Below are 21,105 nucleotides of genomic sequence, written 5' to 3' on the forward strand. Positions count from 1 at the left end.
TTGCCACTGATGGCATATTTTATTATATTCGCTACATAACTTTACTGGAATTTTGGTCGGGGTGGGGGGGGGGGTGGGGTTTAGTAATCGTGATTATAATCGAAATCGTGATTTTGATCAAAATAATCGTGATTATGATTTTTTCCATAATCGTGCAGTCCTATGTCCTATCTACAGACGTGAGTACAAAGGTTGGCAACAGAAAGATGTAAATATATATCTTGCCCTTTTGAAATATCCTAAGGATTGTTGTCAGGATATGTTGCCAAACTTTTCACATTGGATTACTGACCAAAAGGTTTTCAGGCCTACATTTGTGTGTGTGTGTGTGTGTGTGTGTGTGTGTGTGTGTGTGTGTGTGTGTGTGTGTGTGTGTGTGTGTGTGTGTGTGTGTGTGTGTGTGTGTGTGTGTGTGTGTGTGTGTGTGTGTGTGTGTGTGTGTGTGTGTGTGTGTGTGTGTGTGTGTGTGTGTGTGTGTGTTGGCTTTGTGGCCCAGCAGGTGTCTTTACACACGCTAACAAAGATATTTCATACATGTATCCCCCGCTCATCTTTCCCCTGCTCTACAGTGTCTCACCCCAACACACTATTCTGCCTCCCCCACCCCTTCACTCATCTCCCCCCCACACACTATTCTACCCCAACCACCCCCACCCACTATTCTGTCCCCCCATCACCCACTATTCTGCCCCCCCGACCCCCCACCCACTATTCTGCACCCCCCCCACTCCCTCACTCATCCACCATTCTGCCCCACCACGCTCACCCCCGCTGACTCATTCCTCCCCCACCCATTTTTTCCCTCAACACCCCCATCCAATGTGAAAAGTTTGACAGGTCAATTCCCCACCCCCCGAATCAACTTATCCCCCCCCACACACACACATTATTCAGCCCGCCCCAACCCCCCATTTCCCCCCACCCACCTCACTCATACTCCCACACACTATTCTGCCCCCCCCCCACCCCCTAATTCAACTCCCTCTCAACCCCGACTCACCCCCCCCCCCCCAACCAAAATAGTCTGCCCCCTACCCCCGCTCACCCCCTCATTCATCCCCCCGCTCCTCCACATCTTTCGGTCCTCCCTACCCCACCCATCTGTCTCCCCCTATTTTACAGTCTTACCCCCCCCCACTAACACACACACACACACGGTCCACTGTGTCTATGTCAGTGTGTGTAAAGAAGCACGCTGGCCACACACACTTGAAAAAAGCCCACTCAGGCACACACACACACACACACACACACACACACACACACACACACACACACAGTTTGGCAGGACAATAAGCCTTTTTTCAGCAGTCCACTGTGTTTGTGCAATTCCATCATTTGACAACATTCCTTTGGATATTTCAAAGTGGCAAGATATATATATTCATGTCTTTTTCGAGACAACCTTTATACTCATGTAAGGAGATAGGACAGAATTTAACTGAAAATAGGTAATTTCTAGTGTTTCCCCTGGTCTCTTTACTTACTCTAGTTCCTGTAGTTGACAGTCTGGATTCCGGAGTAGATCAGAGATGTGCTTCACCTCAGAGTCTCCTAGTTCATATCCGTTGTATTTCAGATTCAGCTGTAGCTGGTGTGATGAAGGGTTTGATGTCAGAGCTGAAGCCAGAGCAGCACAGCTTTCTGCTGTTAGACGGCATGTACCAAGCCTGGAGAGAGACAGAGGAGGAGGAGGAGAGGAGGAGAGGAGGGCAGATATGGAGATTTGGTAAGGAATGCAAACATAAGGTGAAGACACACACACACACACACACACACACACACACACACACACACACACACACACACACACACACACACACACACACACACACACACACACACACACACACACACACATGGTTTAGGGATTCATAAATGCTGTCAATATTGGGAATCTGAATTACACCTAACAGAAACATGAAGCACATTGTGATACTCTCCATAGGATTGCATTCAAATCTCACACCAATATGCCAAGTGCAGACTCAAAATGTAAAAGTTCAATGAAGAAAGGTTGAAACGCACACAGATGACCTCCCTTTTAATCCCTTTTAATTTTGAGACGATTCGAGCCAACACTGCCCCTTCTCTACCGGATTGTAATCTGGGTTGTACTCACTTTTGTGGACAATATTCAAACATTAATGGATTTATTTTTTGTCCTGAGTGAACAAGAAATTGTATCGGTTATATATGTTGTTAAAAGGTCATGTGGGTTAAACATTAAGAAACTTAAACATCTTGTGGTGATTGCTGCAGTTTTATTTAGGGCTGTCAGTAGATTAAAAAAAATAATCTAATTAATTACAGAATTTGTAATTAATTAATCTAATTAATCGCACTTACTCGTATGTTCTTTTCATGACGCGAAATAATAATAATAATAGTAATAATAATAATAATAATAATAATAATAATAATAATAATAATAATTACAATATAGGCCCTATGATGTAGGCCTACTAATATGTTAAAATAGGACTGGTAAACAGAGTTAGTGAATAAATAGGCTAAATTAGCCAACACAAAAAATGAATCTAGAGTATCTTATCTATCTATCTGTCTATCTGTCTGTCTGTCTGTCTGTCTGTCTGTCTGTCTGTCTGTCTGTCTATCTATCTATCTATCTATCTATCTATCTATCTATCTATCTATCTATCTATCTATCTATCTATCTATCTATCTATCTATCTATCTATCTATCTATCTATCTATCTATCTATCTATCTATCTATCTATCTATCTATCTATCATAAAAGGTCAGAGTTCAAGGAAATGGGAACACCCCCTGATGACGTGCATTCATTCACGTTTTGTTTACATTTTGGGGAGCTGGATTAGCCAGGAATGATAACTGCACTGAGCTAGCCAATAACCCTTGCTTGGACTAAACATTGATTCTACACCAAAATATTCTATGGATATAAGACAGGACAAGAAAGACTGACTGATGTAAACTTCTCCAAACTCTGCACGAAAGGTAAGACATCCTATCTCTGTAGGCTATAGCGATTGGTTGAAGCTAGAAAACGTCAGTGTCTGAGGTGTCAGTGGAAGTTAGCGATCAAAGTTGTCAACTTGACATCTGTGGCACAGTGGTATTATTTTATTCTGAACGTGGCATGTATCACTCAAATCGCTGTAATCACAACCCAACTTGAGAAGATCATCTTCCAGCACTTGCGATGACTTTGTGCTGTCAAATTGAAATCCCTACTCTGCGCTGTTGACACTTGCACTGTAGCTTGTGTCATGGGGTAATTTCGGAGCCTGTAATATTTTGATTCTTATGTGCAGCGTGGAAAAGGTAGCGAGTATCTATCAAGTGGTTTGATGTTGTAGTGAATATACAAGTGTTGTTCTGCCGATGAGCAGAAACCTCTGCTGAAATTGCGGTAGGCTCTATGTAAGTTAGTAGCTTGGCTACCGCGGTCACACATCATGAACACAAATATTTGCGTCGTGTGTTTCAAAGCCTGAACAGTCAATGCATTCGTATGCTGGGCTATAGTTGTATGAAAGATTTAAGTAGGCCTACCACAAGTCCAACTATTATACAACTGCCATGGCCAAATCAAATGATAAACTGTCTTGAAATGCGCCTGTAGGCCTATTCATATCAGATGAACCAGCTGCCGAGCGCAGACTTGTAGCTTACATCTCGTGATAAAATGCTTTCTAAAAGTTATCAAATATAGACAAATCGATAATGGGAAAAACACCACATTTTGTCTGACATGGTATTAGTATTAGAGATTGTCTGATTGCTTGTGTTAATTGAAGGAAAACGTCGTTGGTCCACAGCTATTTTTAAACTGAACAGCTGTTCGCAGCAATGCAGCGTCAACTGGCATCTCGTAATAATTCAAAAATATCTAAAAATAATTAAATACAAACATATGCTTTTGTTCATGAAAAAAGACAGAAAAGTGTCTGTATTTGCTGTATTTATTGTATTTTAGCTTTAGAAGTTGACGGACGGCTTGTATTTATCACAGCGTGAGTGAGTGAATTCAGTTGCCACGCCATGCGCTTAGAACGTATGTCTACCCATAAATAATTAATGCCATTGATTTTTACAACGCGTTAATGCGCCTTGTAATTAATTAATCGAATTATAGCGTTAGAATGACAGCCCTAGTTTTATTATATCGACGCCGGGAGCATAAGACAAGACCTTCGGGTAGACTGTCCTCTCTTACACACAAATTTCTAGTTGGTCAACCAACATCTTTATACATCTGTAACCCCCCCCCCACACACACACACACCCACACCTCCCCTCACAGTCCCTTTTGGCACTATTTTCGGGCCTTCCTTAGAAATGTAAATGTCCTGGTGTGACTTTGAAGCCACTGTCCGTTTCAGATGGTAATGATTCCAAGCCCAGAGGATAAGGAAGGGTGTGTCTTCTGTCTTCTCATCTTACTTATCCCAATGTGAATTTCTTCAACCTACAGCACAACTTTAATTACAAGCTAAAACCAGTACATATAGACTTGAAATCAAATTTATTACGACAGTCATTAATCATTGTGTCATAGTTAAATTTCTGTAATGCTCTCCTATGAAAAAATATACTCACAAATTTGCAAAAATATGTGTACTCACGAGATATAATGTAATAACTAGAGATGCACAGGATCCAAGATCCGTTTTTTCACAGGATCCGGATTCGGCAGGATCTTAACCCTCTGGGCGCCACAGACGACTTTCATCGACAAGATGCCGTATTGTTTATAACGGCCGTTTTTTTCAAATAGGATATCAAATGTAGTTCAACTTCCACCTCTATAGGTGGCAGACATGTTTTACTTCAGTTCTAAACACATTGGGACGCCTTTATATGGTATTTTGTTTAACCCTATCCAGACTGGGGGGGGGCTAAAAGTGCCCGCACAAACTTTGATGTCGTATAATTCCTTAACGACTTAAGCTATGACTACGAAACTTTGTGACTTTTCCTAACATTTAGTTGGCTACAGTTAGGTACCAAAAGATTAGGTTTATCATTTTTTCTGTTGCCATGGCAACGGTTTTCTGACAGGTATGTCTGACCAAAAATCACTTAACCATATCTATGACGCCATATATTTTTGTTATTTCCATTAGCATCAGACAACTGTGTGAGCATTTAAGTGGTTTGAAGCATAGAATCATTAAAATTTAAGTGCATTACCTAAATTTGTTGGAAAATCCATTATGGCGAGATTTTGGACATAATAACATAATGATGTCATAATGACGTCATAATAATAGATAATTACACAAAAATTATGTCATTCATAGATGTCCATATGTAGATCATCTCCCCCAAGTTTCGTAGTCATACTGTATTCCGTTCATGAGTTATGAGGGGGGGGGGGTCAAAAGAGCCCCCCCCCAGGCCCAGGAATGCCAAAAAAGCCCAGTCTGGATAGGGTTAAGAAAACTACAAAACTACAAACCGCGTTCATTGCGGAAGTAACTCCTCCCCTGTGAAACAACTCGAAAGACGGAAGCAACTCTGCAGTGACATTACGTGGATAATTCTACTGAATAAACGACCAAATGCATTCAAATGGTAACTTGTCATGGTTGTACATATGTATTCATCATATATTTCGCCCCTAAATGAGGTAATATGCAAACAGGAGTGTATTTTCTGCCGCAGTAGAACTTCCCATGTTATGGTGCCTGAGGGAGACTATCGATAGCCTATTTGTCGATCATGGGGACTGTAACAGGAAAACCCTTCATTCATTCACTTGTAAGTACACAATAGAAGTGTTTGTTTCTGCAGGAGACTTATATAATGAGGAAGGGAAGGTTTTTCCGATCAAGACGCGAGGTAAATATTGCGTGCTGCTTTGTATACTGTCGCTATGCTGGCGACGTTCATTGCAACGGGGGATGAGGAAACGCGTCGTAATTTGCCTGTTACAGACTCAATAGTCAACACCTGGAGGGTGACAGGGGTCGGGATGTTTGTAGAAGAGCTTGTATACTAAGTAGAAAAGTAAATGAAGACAAAAGAAGTGTGCATATTCCTGCCAACAGCGGGGGATGTTGAGTGAGAAGTATAGGCGCCTGAGACACACAGGTCTCGTGCCCATTCTACTCGGTGCAAATTGGAATCGCAGTTCACGCTACTCGACACTGTTTGTGCCGTCTGCAGGTCTAAATAAATAGCAATGCTATTCTAATAATATAATAATAGTAATAATTATGTCAAATTGCGACCTGACTGAGTCTATTAGCAACAGAAAATTGTGATACCAGCTGGGGTTTGGTGCATCAGAATGACATCGGCAGGCAGGCAGTGTGGCAGTAAGCCAATGAGTCTAAAAAATAGTTTGAGAGCTAAGGTAATAAAAAGGGCCCACGTGTGCGAGTAGGCTATGTGTTTCAACCCTTGAGAAATATTTCACTTCACCTCTATTACTGACTCTTGTTCTAGCGAAAAAGGCAGAGATGTTCGGACTGCCTGCCAAATTATTCTGATTTCTCATGTAGCTTCCCATTGCTGAGAGAACTTTTTTTTGCTGGAGACAGAGAAAGATGTGAAGCACCAGTATGAAATGGATTGGATATATTGTAGATCGTAGTTCTCGACTTTTAAGCAATAAGCCATGAGATAACGGCCAAGGGGAGTGGGGCACAACACGAAGCGGAGTGCCGCAAACGTCCCCTTGCCCGTTATCAATTGAGCACAACCCACAGACTCCAGTTGCTTATTCCTAATCTATATATATTATATATATATATACTTAACTATTAACTGTACCCTTACTTATCTATTATTTAAATAATTATATGCTATTAACTTGAGACACATGGTAAGGGGCCATATACAGTGCCCTCCATAATTATTGGCACCCCTGGTTGAGATGTGTTAAAAGGCTTAAAATAAATTCAGTGTTTATTGCAGAAGAATACTGTCACACTGAAAATGTTAGGAAAATGTAGCCTTCAACTCAAATGAATTGTAGGAAAATAAAAAAATCCCTGACTAAAAAATAATTATTTTTCATTAAATCACCTGTTCCACAATTATTGGCACCCTTAACAATTCCCAGGAAATAAATATAATTGAAGCATTTCTGTCATTTCTACAGTAGTTTACAAAGTTTACCAGAGTATGTAGGAACATTTAATTAGTAATTCATCACTTCCTGTTTCCCTGGGGTATAAATATGATGTGACACAGAGGCCATTTCTCTTATCCACTCTTAAACATGGGAAAGACAAAGGAACACAGCATACAAGTGAGGCAGATGTGCGCCGACCTTCACAGGTCAGGCAGAGGCTACAAGAAGATTGCCCCTCAACTGTAGCTGCCCATATCCACTGTGAGAGGAATAATTAAGAAGTTCAAAACAACTGGAACAGTGGTAATCAAGCCTGGACGAGGACCCAAGTTTATTTTGCCACCACGCACAGTGAGGAGGATGGTAAGAGAAATCAAAAGATCTCCAAGGCTCACTGTTACAGAATTACAACAAATGGTAGCATCCTGGGGTCACAAAGTCTCCAAATCAACCATCAGGCGCTGTCTACACGCCAACAAGCTGTTTGGGAGGCATGCACGGAGAAAACCTTTCCTCACCCACAATCATAAACGCAAACGTCTGGAGTTCACCAAGCGGTATTGGGGCTTCAACTGGGACCGTGTGCTTTGGTCAGATGAGACCAAGATTGAGCTTTTTGGCAACAAACACTCTAAGTGGGTCTGGCGTGCCACGAAAGATGCGCATGCTGAAAAGCACCTCATACCCACTGTGAAGTATGGGGGTGGGTCAGTGATGCTGTGGGGCTGTTTCCCTTCCAAAGGCCCTGGGAAGCTTGTTAGGGTGCATGGCATCATGAATGCTTTGAAATACCAGGACATTTTAAATCAAAATTTGTTGCCCTCTGCCCGAAAGCTGAAGATGGGCCGTCACTGGGTCTTTCAGCAAGACAATGACCCTAAACATATGGCCAAATCTACACAGAAATGGTTCTCCAGACACAAAATCAAGCTCCTCCCATGGCCATCTCAGTCCCCAGACCTCAACCCCACTGAGAACCTGTGGGGCGAGCTGAAGAGGAGAGTACAGAGGAGAGGACCCAGGTCTCTGGATGATTTAGAGAGATTCTGCAAAGAGGAATGGCTGAAGATCCCTCTTTCTCTCTTTTCCCATCTTGTGAAACATTATAGGAGAAGATTAGGTGCTGTTTTGTTGGCAAAAGGGGGTTGTACAAAATATTAACAACAGGGGTGCTAATAATTGTGACACACATTATTTGATGTCAAATAATTATTTCTTTATGTGGGATTTTTTCCCCACTGAATAAATGCACTTGTATTGAAGGTTGGATTTTTCTCTATTTTTCCATTAAGGTCCCATATTATTTAGAAAAAAATAATAATAATTGGAAGCTAAAAAACACATCTCAACCAGGGGTGCCAATAATTATGGAGGGCACTGTATATATAATTATAATTAACATAATTAACAGCAAATTAGCTATAACCTAATACTTTAGTAACAGTTAATAATCACTACTTAATGCCACATTAGACACATATAAACTGTTATTAATTCACATGTTAAACATTAGTAAGCAGTTACTTAACTATTAGATAACTATTACCATGTGTCTCAAGTTCATAGCATATAATTATTTAACTAATAGATAAGTAAGGGTACAGTTAATAGTTAAGTAGCTATTAGGTCATACTTAACTAAGGACCTTAATTAACACTTACTTAATACAAAAGTAAGGCATATCTAATGATTAAATAATACCGAATTATTGTTGTCTATAGATTGCGTACCCATCATGCACTGCTCTTCTTGGAGCTAATATTCTCAAACATTAACCTAATTATCACAAAGGAATGGTTTAGTTTCATTTCAAAACTGTTACTCTTCATAATGTTCTGCATTTATTGTAGGGTTTTTACCATTAAATTTAATAAGTGGTACATGAAAAAATTACATCTCATCATCCCACCATCATTGAGAAGTGTACGTCCAATCCTTGCTATATAATGGCTCCTGATGACACTATTACAGTGATTTGAACGAGTGAAAACTAGATGTCACAGTAGATTAATTACTTAACTATTAGGTATGCTCAGCCAACTCTATTATAAGGGTCCCAAACACCAATATCTATCGATTAATTAACCATTAGTTATCCACAGCCAACTCTAATATAAGGGTCCCAAACACCAATATCTATGTATTATATAACCATTAGTTATGCGTTGCTTTTGTATTAAGTAAGTGTTACTTTTGGTCCTTAGTTAAGTATGACCTGATAGCTACTTAACTATTAACTGTGCCCTTACTTATCTATTAGTTAAATAATAACATGCTATTAACTTGTAACACAAGATAACAGTTATCTAATAGTTAAGTAACTGCTTACTAATACATTAATAACAATTAATATGTGTCTAATGTGGCATTAAGTAATGATTATTAACCCTTACTTAAGTATTAGGTTGTAGCTACTTTACTGTTAATTATGGCCCCTTATTTGGAAGTGTTACCGGTTCATGACATCATGACATATATATTCTCATTCTACAGTCGGTCCCCCTACAATGCACACCCTTTACCGAGGTAATGCCACGTCATCCACCTCGGTACGTACCGGGCCTAGCTGCAGTGTACCCAAACAACCGCCAGGTGGCACTTGGGAGCACTCGCTATACTTGGGAGCGCTTGCTATACTTGGGAGCGCTCGCTATAGGCTTTACCACGTGGTAGCGCATGGGACCCAAGAACCCATAATCCAGAAGGTTTTTTTTTAACCCTCCTGTTACCCTCAAAATTTCAAACATCTGTTATCCTTGGGGTCAATTTGACCCCAGCGATTTTAATCCATTAAAAAAGGACTGTATTTCAGACTTTTTCTCAACTTTTTGTGTCTGGCCCTTCAGCTCTATTTGTTGTTAACATAAAAAAGCCCTTCAAGGGTTGCTGCCCCCCTCACACACACCCCATTTGTCTAAAATACCTAATCAATGACTAAACGAAAATGTGAAAATATCCATAAAATCTCATTTTCTGATTTAAAACTGGAAAGAAAGACTTCATTTTAACTTCAATGCCTTCTTATTATCTCTCACTCAATATTTCTACCATTATATAAGAAAGGCAATTTTGTTTAGTGATAATAATTGCATTTTCTTGTCCTCGTGGTCAATTTGAACCCAGTTCAAAAAACAGACAAAATTTCATACAAATGGAATGTAGTTTTATTCACTCACAAAATGTAAAACATTAACTTGTAACATCATAAAAACTGGTAGGTAGAACACAGTACAACAATGCCAAAATGGTACAATACATGAACTTTTCAGAATTGGACTGAAATGAACTATTATGATTCAGAACATTTTTTCAATATGTAGACTGAAACTGATGTAGGACTACTACTGTGCACACAATGAGCACAAGATATCCGCATGTGCCTTGCAGACATATTTGTTGCATTTCACGCATCTGTTGGTGGTCTTCGAGTCATTCCTGACGGGACAGACCTGGCACCTTCCGCGTTTCCCCTGAGTAGGCCTGGCCACTGGAGAGGTTGGAGCATTGGCCCCACTTTGCACTTCCTTCACAAGAGTGGCAGCAGCTGGTGATGCTCTGGGAAGGCACCGCCTTCTCTCAATGTGCGGCTTGACGAGTGCAGAACCAAGTTCCTCCAGGAAAATCCTCCTGCAATTGAGTTTCCCACTGTTCCACGCCTTGTTGACTTCGATCCATATTACAAATGCATTGTAGGCACTGACATCTATGATGTTGAAGAATAGGACAAGGGGCCAACGAGCAGTCATGCGTCGGCAGCTGTAGGTGGCAGTGACCTTGTCGAGGTTGTCGACTCCTCCCTTCGTCTCATTGTAGTCAAGCACCATCTGTGGCTTCCTGTCTTCTCTGCTGCTGAGTGCAGCATTGTGGTGCATGGTGCTCATAAGTAGCACATTTTTCCCCTTTTTGGGGCAGTAGGAGACGACAGTGACGCTGTCGGTAAAGGCAAACATTGATGACGATGCCTTTCTGGTTTTCACTGGGATAAGTGCAGTTGGAAGCTCTGGCTTGTTCTTCCTTACTGTTACCAGCACTGTGATCTTTCTTTTTAGTAGCTCCTCGCATAGGGCATATGAGGTAAAGAAATTGCCGCATGTCACATTATGGTCACACAGGCCTTCAGCCATGTCCAGGACCACCCTCATCCCCTGGTTCTTTTCAGGTGCTTCACCAGGTGCCTTGCCTGTGTACACCTGCATATTCCAGGCATAGCTGGACTGGGCATCACATGCTGCCCAAATTTTTATGCCATATTTCGCTGGTTTGCTCGGGATGTATTGACGGAAGGGACAGCGACCCCGGAAAGCAACCAGACATTCATCCACTGTTACATGGGGTCCTGGATTGTACAGCAAGGGCAATCTTTGGACCCACTTGTCCCATACATCCCTGATGGCAGCAAGTTTGTCACGTGCACGCCTTCCCTGCCTGGTTTCTCTGTCATCAAAGCGAATAACACGTGACAACATATGGAACGTCTTCAGAGACATTGTGGCAGGAAAAATGGCCCTTCCTGTTTCAGGATGCCATAGACTAGCTGTAGCCTCCCCCTTTGATCTGTAGACCCCTGCTAAAATGAGTAACCCCACATAGGCTTGCAAAAGGGTGTCATCGATGTCTTGCCATGTGTCTCCATATACACGTTTCCCCTCCAAGTTTGTCATGTCAAGTACTTGCTTTTCAATTAGTGATGTAATGAAAAGCTCAAATGCAGTTTTTATGCTATAGACACGACTAACTGCATACCTGGTGGGGCCTGGAACCATTTTGATTGCATTAGCAGCGCTTCGTCTCCCGTGCTGTTCAGTTGGGGAGACAGACCATGATATTTTGCCATTTTTGGACAGCAACCTGTCTGTTGGAGCTTGTGACACCACAGGGGGATCAACATGAAGGCTTTCATTCTCCTCTCCCTCATCTGATGATAAGTCATGATTTGGATTCTCCTCAACATTATCCTCTGTTTCAGAAGCATCTTCATTCTCTATGTCACTGTCACGATCAAAAAGCTGGGATAAAACCTCAGTTGTAGAAAATCTTTGGTTCGAAGACATATGTAGGCTACTTCTGACTAACAGATATCACTGGAGGAAACTGTGTGAAATGCTGGTCAGGTTTACATATTAAATTCCATGCTGCAGGGTAAGAGGCTCCTCCCCCTCTAGTGCGGGATTCGGGAATATCAGCGTTCTCGTGGGAATATTTTTTGTTTGACAAATGTTTGTGTCATCAGAACTATCAGTGTTAGGGCCCTTAATATTAACAAGCCCTCTGAAGTGTGTAAAAGTGTCAACTTAATGTGAACTAAGACTTATAAAGCATCAGTGTAAGTGAATTTTACACGACATTACATTTTTTATGCAGTTTATCACTTTGGGGTCAAATCGACCCCAAGGAACACAGATGTATGCAAGATGTGTACAGGACATCAGGAAAGTATAATGATGAAAAATGTCAGTTAACCATGTTCTCCCCACTTAATTAGGAAAAGTCATCAAGTATGAGGCAAGAAAGATGTGTACTTTGTGAATTGTGAGATGTCAAACATTGAAAGGGGTCAAATAGACCCCAAGGATAACAGGAGGGTTAACAAAAACTGTATATATATGATATCTCTCTCTCTCTCTCTCTTTCTCTCTCTCTCTCTCTCTCTCTCTCTCTCTCTCTCTCTCTCTCTCTCTCTCTCTCTCTCTCTCTCTCAAACACACACACACACACTTTCTCTTGCTTACACACAATACACATTCACTCACGCGCACACACACACACGCGGGCACGCGCACACATACACATACACATACTCCTAGGCTATAAGTTTGATGCAACAGTGGGTAGATTTGCCATTAAGGAATTGTCTTTAAGTGTGCGCAAAATCATGGCACATTGTCCTTCACATGTGGATGCATATCTCCCGCCAGCTTCATAAGAACAATGTCTCACTGTAGGCTATGATGATGATATGCGGTGAGAAATATAGCCTATGCTATGTCATCTCATAATCATGGTAGCCTGAGTATCATCCTCCGTAGTGACCGCGCTGGCTCAATACTTTCGCTTGCTGACCACGGAGTCTGACCCTGCAGCCACCCCCGGCAGTTGGAATTCAGATATTTGTTCAGTATCTGAATAGCCAATAGGCTCGCTGCTAGTCGAAGCCCCTCCCCAAGCCCTCTTACATATTCAACTGAAATACAACAACTTGATGATGGCGATGTGATGTCTGTAACCAGGACATTTGATAGTGCTTGGTGTAAACTGGGACATTGCCGTCCGCGGTCACTACGGAGGATGATACTCAGGCTATAACCATGGAGTTCCGTGCATGTGATTTCATCTGGGTCAGTCAGAAATGCATGCACCCTGCGCACCGGGAAGAGTGTTTTTTCAAACAAGAAAACTGGTTCATCATGTGCATGGCTTAAACTGACTTTAACCCTATCCAGACCGGGGGGGGCTAAAAGTGCCCGCACCAACTTTGATGTCGTATAACTCCTGAATGACTTAAGCTATGACTACGAAACTTGGTGACTTTTCCTAAAATGAAGTTGGCTACAATGTGATACCAAAAGATTAAGTTTATCGTTATTGTTGTTGCCATGGCAACGGTTTTCCGACAGGTACGTCTGACCAAAAATCATTGATCTAAGTCTCATCAGTGTACCCTCCTTATTGCATACTACTTATGGTATAGTTAATCCTTTACATTAGCATAACATTACCTAATATATTATTAGCTTAATTAATTATCATTAATTTATGCTAATTTATGCTAATGTATGCTAATTTGACGACGTCATCACATTTATAATCAAATAGCTGCTTTTATCGTTACCAATGCACATTTCACCTCAATTTTATTTCTGTTTTTTATTTGTCATTGCTTGTGTGACTAATGTAGATCATGCCCTGCAAATTTAGTAATAATGCATCCTGTTGTTGAGGGCTGACTGCTTGCGGCAATGTTATATGAAACAGAAGCCGCTTTGCCATATCTACGACGTGATTTTGTCAAGTAATTTTTCACATTTTTTTACATTTTCATTAGCATCAGAAACCCTTGTGAACTTTTGAAGTGGTCTGATGCACAAAATAACTAAAATTGATGTGCATTACCCAAGTTAGATGGAAAATACAATTAGGTGAAAATTAAGGCAATACAACAGGAAATGATGTCATAATGACGTCATAATGACCAATAATGACACCAAACTTATGTCAATCAGAGATCAAAAGGGTCAAAAGAGCCCCCCCACCCGGTCCCAGGAATGCCAAAAAAGCCCGGTCTGGATAGGGTTAATGTTTTCCAACGTACTATAGTTTTCCTCTCGTAATAGCACCTGGCGTGACCACAGTTAGATGACCTCGCGCGCGTAAACCCATTAAAATATAGCCTAGCCTTCTGTGGCTATTCAGAGCAATATGAACCAATCAGGTCGGCGTTGCTATTAAGCAAAATACTTCCCTGATGTCTACTTAACTAAAATAAGCTGCATTTGTCTAATATTTGGAGACATCGCCTTGCTCTTTCTGCGGGGAAGCGCCTCTCTCTCTCTCCCTCTCTCGCCCGCCCACACACGCACACACACACACACACACACACACACACACACACACACACACACACACACACACACACACACACACACACACACACACACACACACACACACACACACACTCTGTTTGGAGAGGACGCATTTAAACTGTTACAGTTTAGGCAGTAGGCCTATTTAAGCATAGGCTACACACATTTCAACTTTCACGTTGTGCGATGGGTGGGGGACAAGTGGGGGAAAAGTTATTTCTCTCGCTCTCTCTCTCCCTCTCTCGCCCACACACACACGCGATGTAGCCTGTAACGAAACTCTTTCCACTCTTCGCAAGACCTAATTCCAATTGACTCGTCTTGTTGAATACCAGCCAAACTCACAAGCTAGATAGCCAATAGTTTCGATTGTGCTGCTTGGAGATGAGGCATTTAAACTGTTACAATTTAGGCAGCAAAGAGAAGACGGCGGTTTTCCCGGTGTAACACCCCAACCATTTTTAACGGGAGCACTTGAGATGACTATGATCCAACTTGTCTTGAGCACCGTCATAGCGCAACAAATCGTTATCGTAAACATAGCCTAGATAATTGGAAATTACAAAAAATAGGCTACATTTTATAGACTTTGGCTATAGGCTAAGCCGACTTCTCTACCTGTTTGAATTAGTGCAGCCTACAGGAAGGACGTTAATTTGGTCAACTGCAAGAGACTACTAATTTGTGACTTGACGTGATGTGTGAATAATTAGGCTACGCTATGCAACAGGCATATTTAGCCGCACTCAGTCATTTGCTCATGGTATTGGGTGAATGTCCCGACCCTGTGTGTCCGCGTGCATGCATGCAGGGGTGGGGAAAAAATACATCAAGCGTAAGCGTGCCATCACCACCCATCCCCCCGGACCCACTGAAGATCCAAGCAATTGTAGTCTGTCAGTATTTTAGTGTGTGCCCAGGTAGTTGAATTCCTGGCATGGCCTGGTTATCTCAATCGTGCCAAGAAGATGTTTGCCCTCAGGCTAGTGTGTTCATAAAGCGCATGTTCGATTTGCTGTAATAGGCTACGATCAGTAAGCCTCAACTTGTCTGTCTTTTCTTTTCCTTCTTTGGATATTTTGTAAAATAGGCCTACGTTAAAGCCTAAATACGATAATAGGCCTAAATAATGCTAATAAAGTAAGCTAAATAAGTCAGGCCTAAATAAAGTTGTTTTAGCCTATGAACTCAGGCAATGCAGAAATTTGCGGAGGGATTTTTGATATCTTAGCCTATAATAGGCTACCGATATTATGGCTTTATGAACTTCATGAATAGGCCTACTAGGCTACAAGATCGGGTAAACAAGGATTGACTTGTAGACCACCAACATCTGATGCTGAAGTGGGGGAGGGTTGTTTTTTCACTTCAAATGTTCCCCGACACACACACACACACACTACACACACACACACAGATACGCCGCTAATTGCTCTCTCTCCGTCTCTCCCTCTCTTTCTCATTGTTGCTATACGTGCATCTGGATAGGCCTAGGCAGTGTGGTCACCCAGCACATTTTCATACAAATGCTGTGTTTTTGTTTAAAATGAAATCTTTATTCAGTTATTTGTGAACAGTCTCTGCTTTTCTCTTTCGATGTTGCGTCACCGTGGACAAGTGTCTGCTCGAAAACTTAATGCAAAGCGGCTAAAATGTTCAGAACGTGTTGAACTTTTCAGAACAGGAATGTTTGTCTGTGGGGGAGGGGGTGGGTTACAGCAGTGCAGTGCAGTGCACGGGACTCACTGCACAGCCTTTTGTGACATGTCGTGGCGCGACAGGTTATCCAGCCTCCGAAGGAGTCATAGTTCCCCAGTCATATTGTTGGTTTGAATCTCCACCGAAGCAACTGAATTTGCAGTCCTAATCACAGATGATTAGCCACATGCAGTCCATCACATCCCCAGTTAACCGGAATCCCGTCGATCGCGCACAACAGCGCATTGAAAGGATGAAATGTTCACAAGCACCAATAAAAAAACCCGTCTTCAACCTATTAGTCCGTAGGCTATCCTGAGGATATCCGTTCCTGACTTGAATAGGCAGAAATAATTAACAGTCATCACTTATAAGTTAGGAGCGGAATTGAGACGGTGAATGCAGGACAGAATAATAAAAACAAAACACCGTCGACTGGCGGTCTTGTTTAGGGATCACGCTTGTGTTATTATGCCCAATGTTACATGCAACGCGCAATTGGCTGACTCTTTCCACGTGTAGCCTACTAAAACTGAGGGAGGGATACACGTACAATGAGCTACACTGAAGCCGATTACTCTGCTTCGCAAAAAAACAGTGCACCAATAATACCCCCGTCTTCAACCTACTACTTACCAGATATATAGGCTAGTAATAGTATTAAGTTGTGCTACCTTGTTTTTTGTGGTAACGACAGTGTAGATCAGGTAATAGCCTGCAATAGGGGAAGCGGCATGCGCCAGTTTTAAAGACAGAATGTCGTCGCCAAATGTAAAATCACATCTCTCATGCTGACGTAACGGGGCACTACTTCATTAGGCTACAATGTTGTTCATGTCTGTTTTTACTCACACTATACGAGTGGTTCAATTTGTGTTTTTGTGCTCATCGCACAAATGAGACAGGCTTGCTTGATAGGGCTACACAAAGCAAGCGACATCGGTCCACTCAAAATGGTCCGAACTCCGCCGCTTGATTTCATGTCTCCTCAGTCTCTCCATTACGGTTTATTAGCCTACTCTGTTTTGCTATTTTCGTTATTCTTAGCCCTGGCTTTAGAGATGAAGCATCAGTGATCAGTGAGGTTGTGGAAACGGTTGAATAATGGTGGTCCTATATTGTAAAAGTGTTCCTGTCTGATTGACTCAGTTTTAATTGTCTTTACTAGTGGTGTGGATCGTCAATGATCTCACGATTCAGTCCAATTACGATCAGGAGGGTAACGATTCGATTCAATCCGATCCGATCCGATTCAACGATGCATTGCGATGCGCGGGGACGGAGCACAAGTTTGTGACGGGGTTATGTCGAGGTCCTCTACCCATACGCTATGCTTGATGTTACAAACGTCTAGCCTAATTGTCTGTTATTGTTCACAATACTGTGTCCGAAACAGATTAATTTTTAAACAGCCAGACTTCTCGTCGATAGGCTATGGTTCCGCTTTGGCAAGGGTGAAACTTGGGGAGACATGTGGAAACGGCCGGGGATCACTGCCAGCATATTTGCTATTCAATTAATGTGATGAAGGATGGTCAAACTTTAGATGCTGCATGCCACGAAAGGGGCAATTTTTCGGGAGCAGCTAGGTAAAATGTTTAGGGGTCGGGAGGGAGGAACTGAACAGTTGTCAAATAACTTGGGCCCTAGGCCTACTTGACTATGTCCTGAAATCGGCAACCTACTGTAGGTGATATAGACTACACACTGGCCCAGAATATGTAGCCTAGCCCAGTGTTTCCCAACCACTGTGCCGCTGCACACTAGTGTGCCGTGAGAGATCGTCAAGTGTTAAAAAAATAAAAAAAATAATTCTTATCAGCAAATAATGCCTATATGTCATTATGTAGTGTCTGCTGTTGACTGGCGTCCTAATCATGTAATAATTCCTTATCACTAGGTGGCAGCAGGTAGCGAATAGCATTGTAGTAGCTGTCAAAAAAGGCAAATGCCGTGCCGTGAGCTCGAGTCAATACAAAGACAGTTACATTTCATTTGGATTTAGGTCAACCGGTAGGCTACTTGTATGTGGGATGCAACGATTCCATTGTGCTTGGTATGTAAACGAAACACCCTTCACAAAACAAGAGTGCAGACTTTTTTGTTGGCCTGCGTAAGCAAACAGAGAACCAAGCAACATTTATGAGAGGAAAAAGGTAAACGAGAGAACCTTAACCCTTTTACTGCCGTCGTCGCAAAATTGCGACAGGTCGCGGTATTGAATTAGGTGGGCTGTCACGTCGAATAGAGTGTAAAATCTTGTCCATACTCCTTTCCACTGGGTGGCAGACATGTGGTACTTCAATCCTTTCTAAGAATTTCGACCCCTCTTAGTGCATTTTTTTCGAGTAATTTCCATCTGAAAACCCAGACGCGGAAGTTGCGTTGCAAGTCACTATTTCAAAACAAAGGAGGATCGGCGTTGTGAGATTGTGCACATAATTTCCTCTAATTCAAGCCCAAATACATTCTAAATGCAATTTGTCTTTGTGGTTTATGTTTAGTGACATTATATTTTCTCACAAGTTGATTGTATATGTGTAGACATTTATAATATGGCCTTAGACAATGCGTCTCCTATTGCTAGCTTAGCCGTGGCTACAGAGAAGAACAGCCAATTCGAATAGGCAGTGAAATAGATCCCCTTGCCAAACACAGGGAAACATCGCGTCAGTTTTACATACATAAACAGTTTTACAAACATAACTGATCCTAACCATAACTCAATGGAAAGTTTCGGGATTGAGAGAAGAGGTTTGTTTGGAGACTTCATTAGGTAGGGGAGTTCCCATTTGAACACACGCGACGCGAAGGCGAAGCCCTGTTCCAGGCGAGCTGAACGCATGCGACTGGTTTCATTCACTGAATAAATCTGAAGCAAGTTGGCCTGCCCCCAGACGACAACTTGTCATGATGTTTTGTGTGCAATGCAATTGCGTATTTCGCCCCTCAAGTAATTGCCGCCATTATTATAAGAAAAAAGATGTTGCTGCTGAGATTGCAACACAGACGATCAATCGGCTGTTTGGGACCTCCCCTGTCAAACACAGAAACACGGTGTAGACCTAGGAAACATGATCCTGAATACAAACTAATGAACATTTGCGGGGTTGTGAGAATGTGTTTGCTTGGCGACTTGTAAATGGTTACGGGGGATTTCCTTAGAACATGCGAGAAGCGTTTATTGTCATCCAAACCCACAGGGCGATATGCGTAATTTCACTGAATAAACCTCTAAATAGGCAACCACTATTTCTATGTCGTGCGTTTTATATGCAATACAATGCCATATGTCGCCCCTAAAGTGATTGCAGTCATCATGTGTTCATCGAAATAGGCTATATTTCACTTGGTGGTGAACTTTGACGTGCGTCTTCCCCTAAGCTGGAGTAGGCAAAAAAGCTAGAACATAAAGATAACGTATGTCATTTCCCTCTATGAAAGACCGTAAGGAAAACCACTGCTACAAAAAGTAATGGATTATCCTGTTAGACGTTGTACATCCCTTAGAAATTCGATACATGGCTTGGGGAAATATCCGCGTTTTTTTTTTTTTTTTTTTTTTTAACCGTTGCGCACGGCGAAATGAAGACGCATACCCTATAACACGAATATTTTAGACTTGTTGAAAACTGGGCTGGTCGCCGTGGTTGGACTGTCTTTATTAGAGTTTGTCATGTCACTAAAGCAGCATGGAAGAGGGGGCGGAACCGGAGAGACTGGAGAGGAAAGCGCTGCGCTATGCGTGAGGGGAGATGGTGCCGCTTCTAATCGCCTTCAGATAGCCGACTTTAGGTGTTACTTATAAAGTATAGGCCTACTATAACGTGACAACGTCGGCCTAATTGGGCTGTGTGTACTTTCGATCTGTCTGTATGCCTAACAGTAGCCTATGATACCAAAATGAATAGAAGCAGTTTATAAGTCAATAGAGCTGAGATAACAGGAGAGGTGATGCTGATTTGCTCCGCCTCTCCACCCCTTTTCCTGAAACTGATTTCACAAGGGTACACCTCATGATACAAATTAGGCCTTTTTTTATGCCCATTATCTTGACACTGTGCCCATTAGTTCTGTGAAAAGTGACAATCTGTAACATTCATTCACTGAGCTATGCTGATGATCATCCAGGATGATCCTATGCATACAGGGGTCATTGCCCCTGCGCCTTATCCAAATGGCCTACAGTAGCCTATATAGGTCACAGGTGTAGTAAAATAGGCTATATAGGCATATATGTGTACTGAATATGTGTGCTTACCCTGTCTGAGAAAGGTTTTCACAGACTAAAAAGTCACAGGTAGATGCAAACACTTTTGGCACTCCAGGCAACAACCTCCCAGTTATTCCGTTTCTTGCTAGTTATTATTATTACAATATTAGTTACAATATTTACTATATGTTAGGCTTAAAACTACTTTTTTACTTGACCATAATGTATGTGCACAACATGACAGTAATGGGATGCCACATATTTCTAAATAAATTCAATAATCTATTGAAAATCTATTGAAACTTATCAATATTTTCCATTACTAATTAAAAATTCAAAATGGCCGCCCCATATGACGTCATAATATGCTAATTAGGTATGCATATTTACTCCCAAAATAAACTTTGGGTCTTCCTCAACATTTTTGTAATTTACAGTTAGGCTCTATCTGTTACCCCTGTCCAGCCACAGCCTGTTGAATATGTGATGCCCAAATCGAGCATTTTCACCAAAATAACATTGGCATTAAAAGGGTTAAA

At 41.7% G+C, this 21,105-nt stretch overlaps 1 protein-coding gene across 1 annotated transcript in view; it reads right to left on the reverse strand.

Annotated features, from left to right (window-relative positions):
- Window positions 1–1,428: 1,428 nt before the first annotated feature.
- Window positions 1,429–21,105, reverse strand: part of LOC134437470 (NACHT, LRR and PYD domains-containing protein 3-like) — a 62,569-nt gene continuing 42,892 nt past the window's right edge. Inside the window, exon 8 of the mRNA XM_063186961.1 lies at window positions 1,429–1,670. Coding sequence (XP_063043031.1) covers window positions 1,484–1,670 — 187 coding nt within the window. The 3' untranslated portion in view covers window positions 1,429–1,483. The remainder of the gene's footprint in view (window positions 1,671–21,105) is intronic.

The sequence above is a fragment of the Engraulis encrasicolus genome, chromosome 21 (assembly GCF_034702125.1).
Source record: "Engraulis encrasicolus isolate BLACKSEA-1 chromosome 21, IST_EnEncr_1.0, whole genome shotgun sequence".
In the NCBI taxonomy this organism is placed as follows: Eukaryota; Metazoa; Chordata; class Actinopteri; order Clupeiformes; family Engraulidae; genus Engraulis; species Engraulis encrasicolus.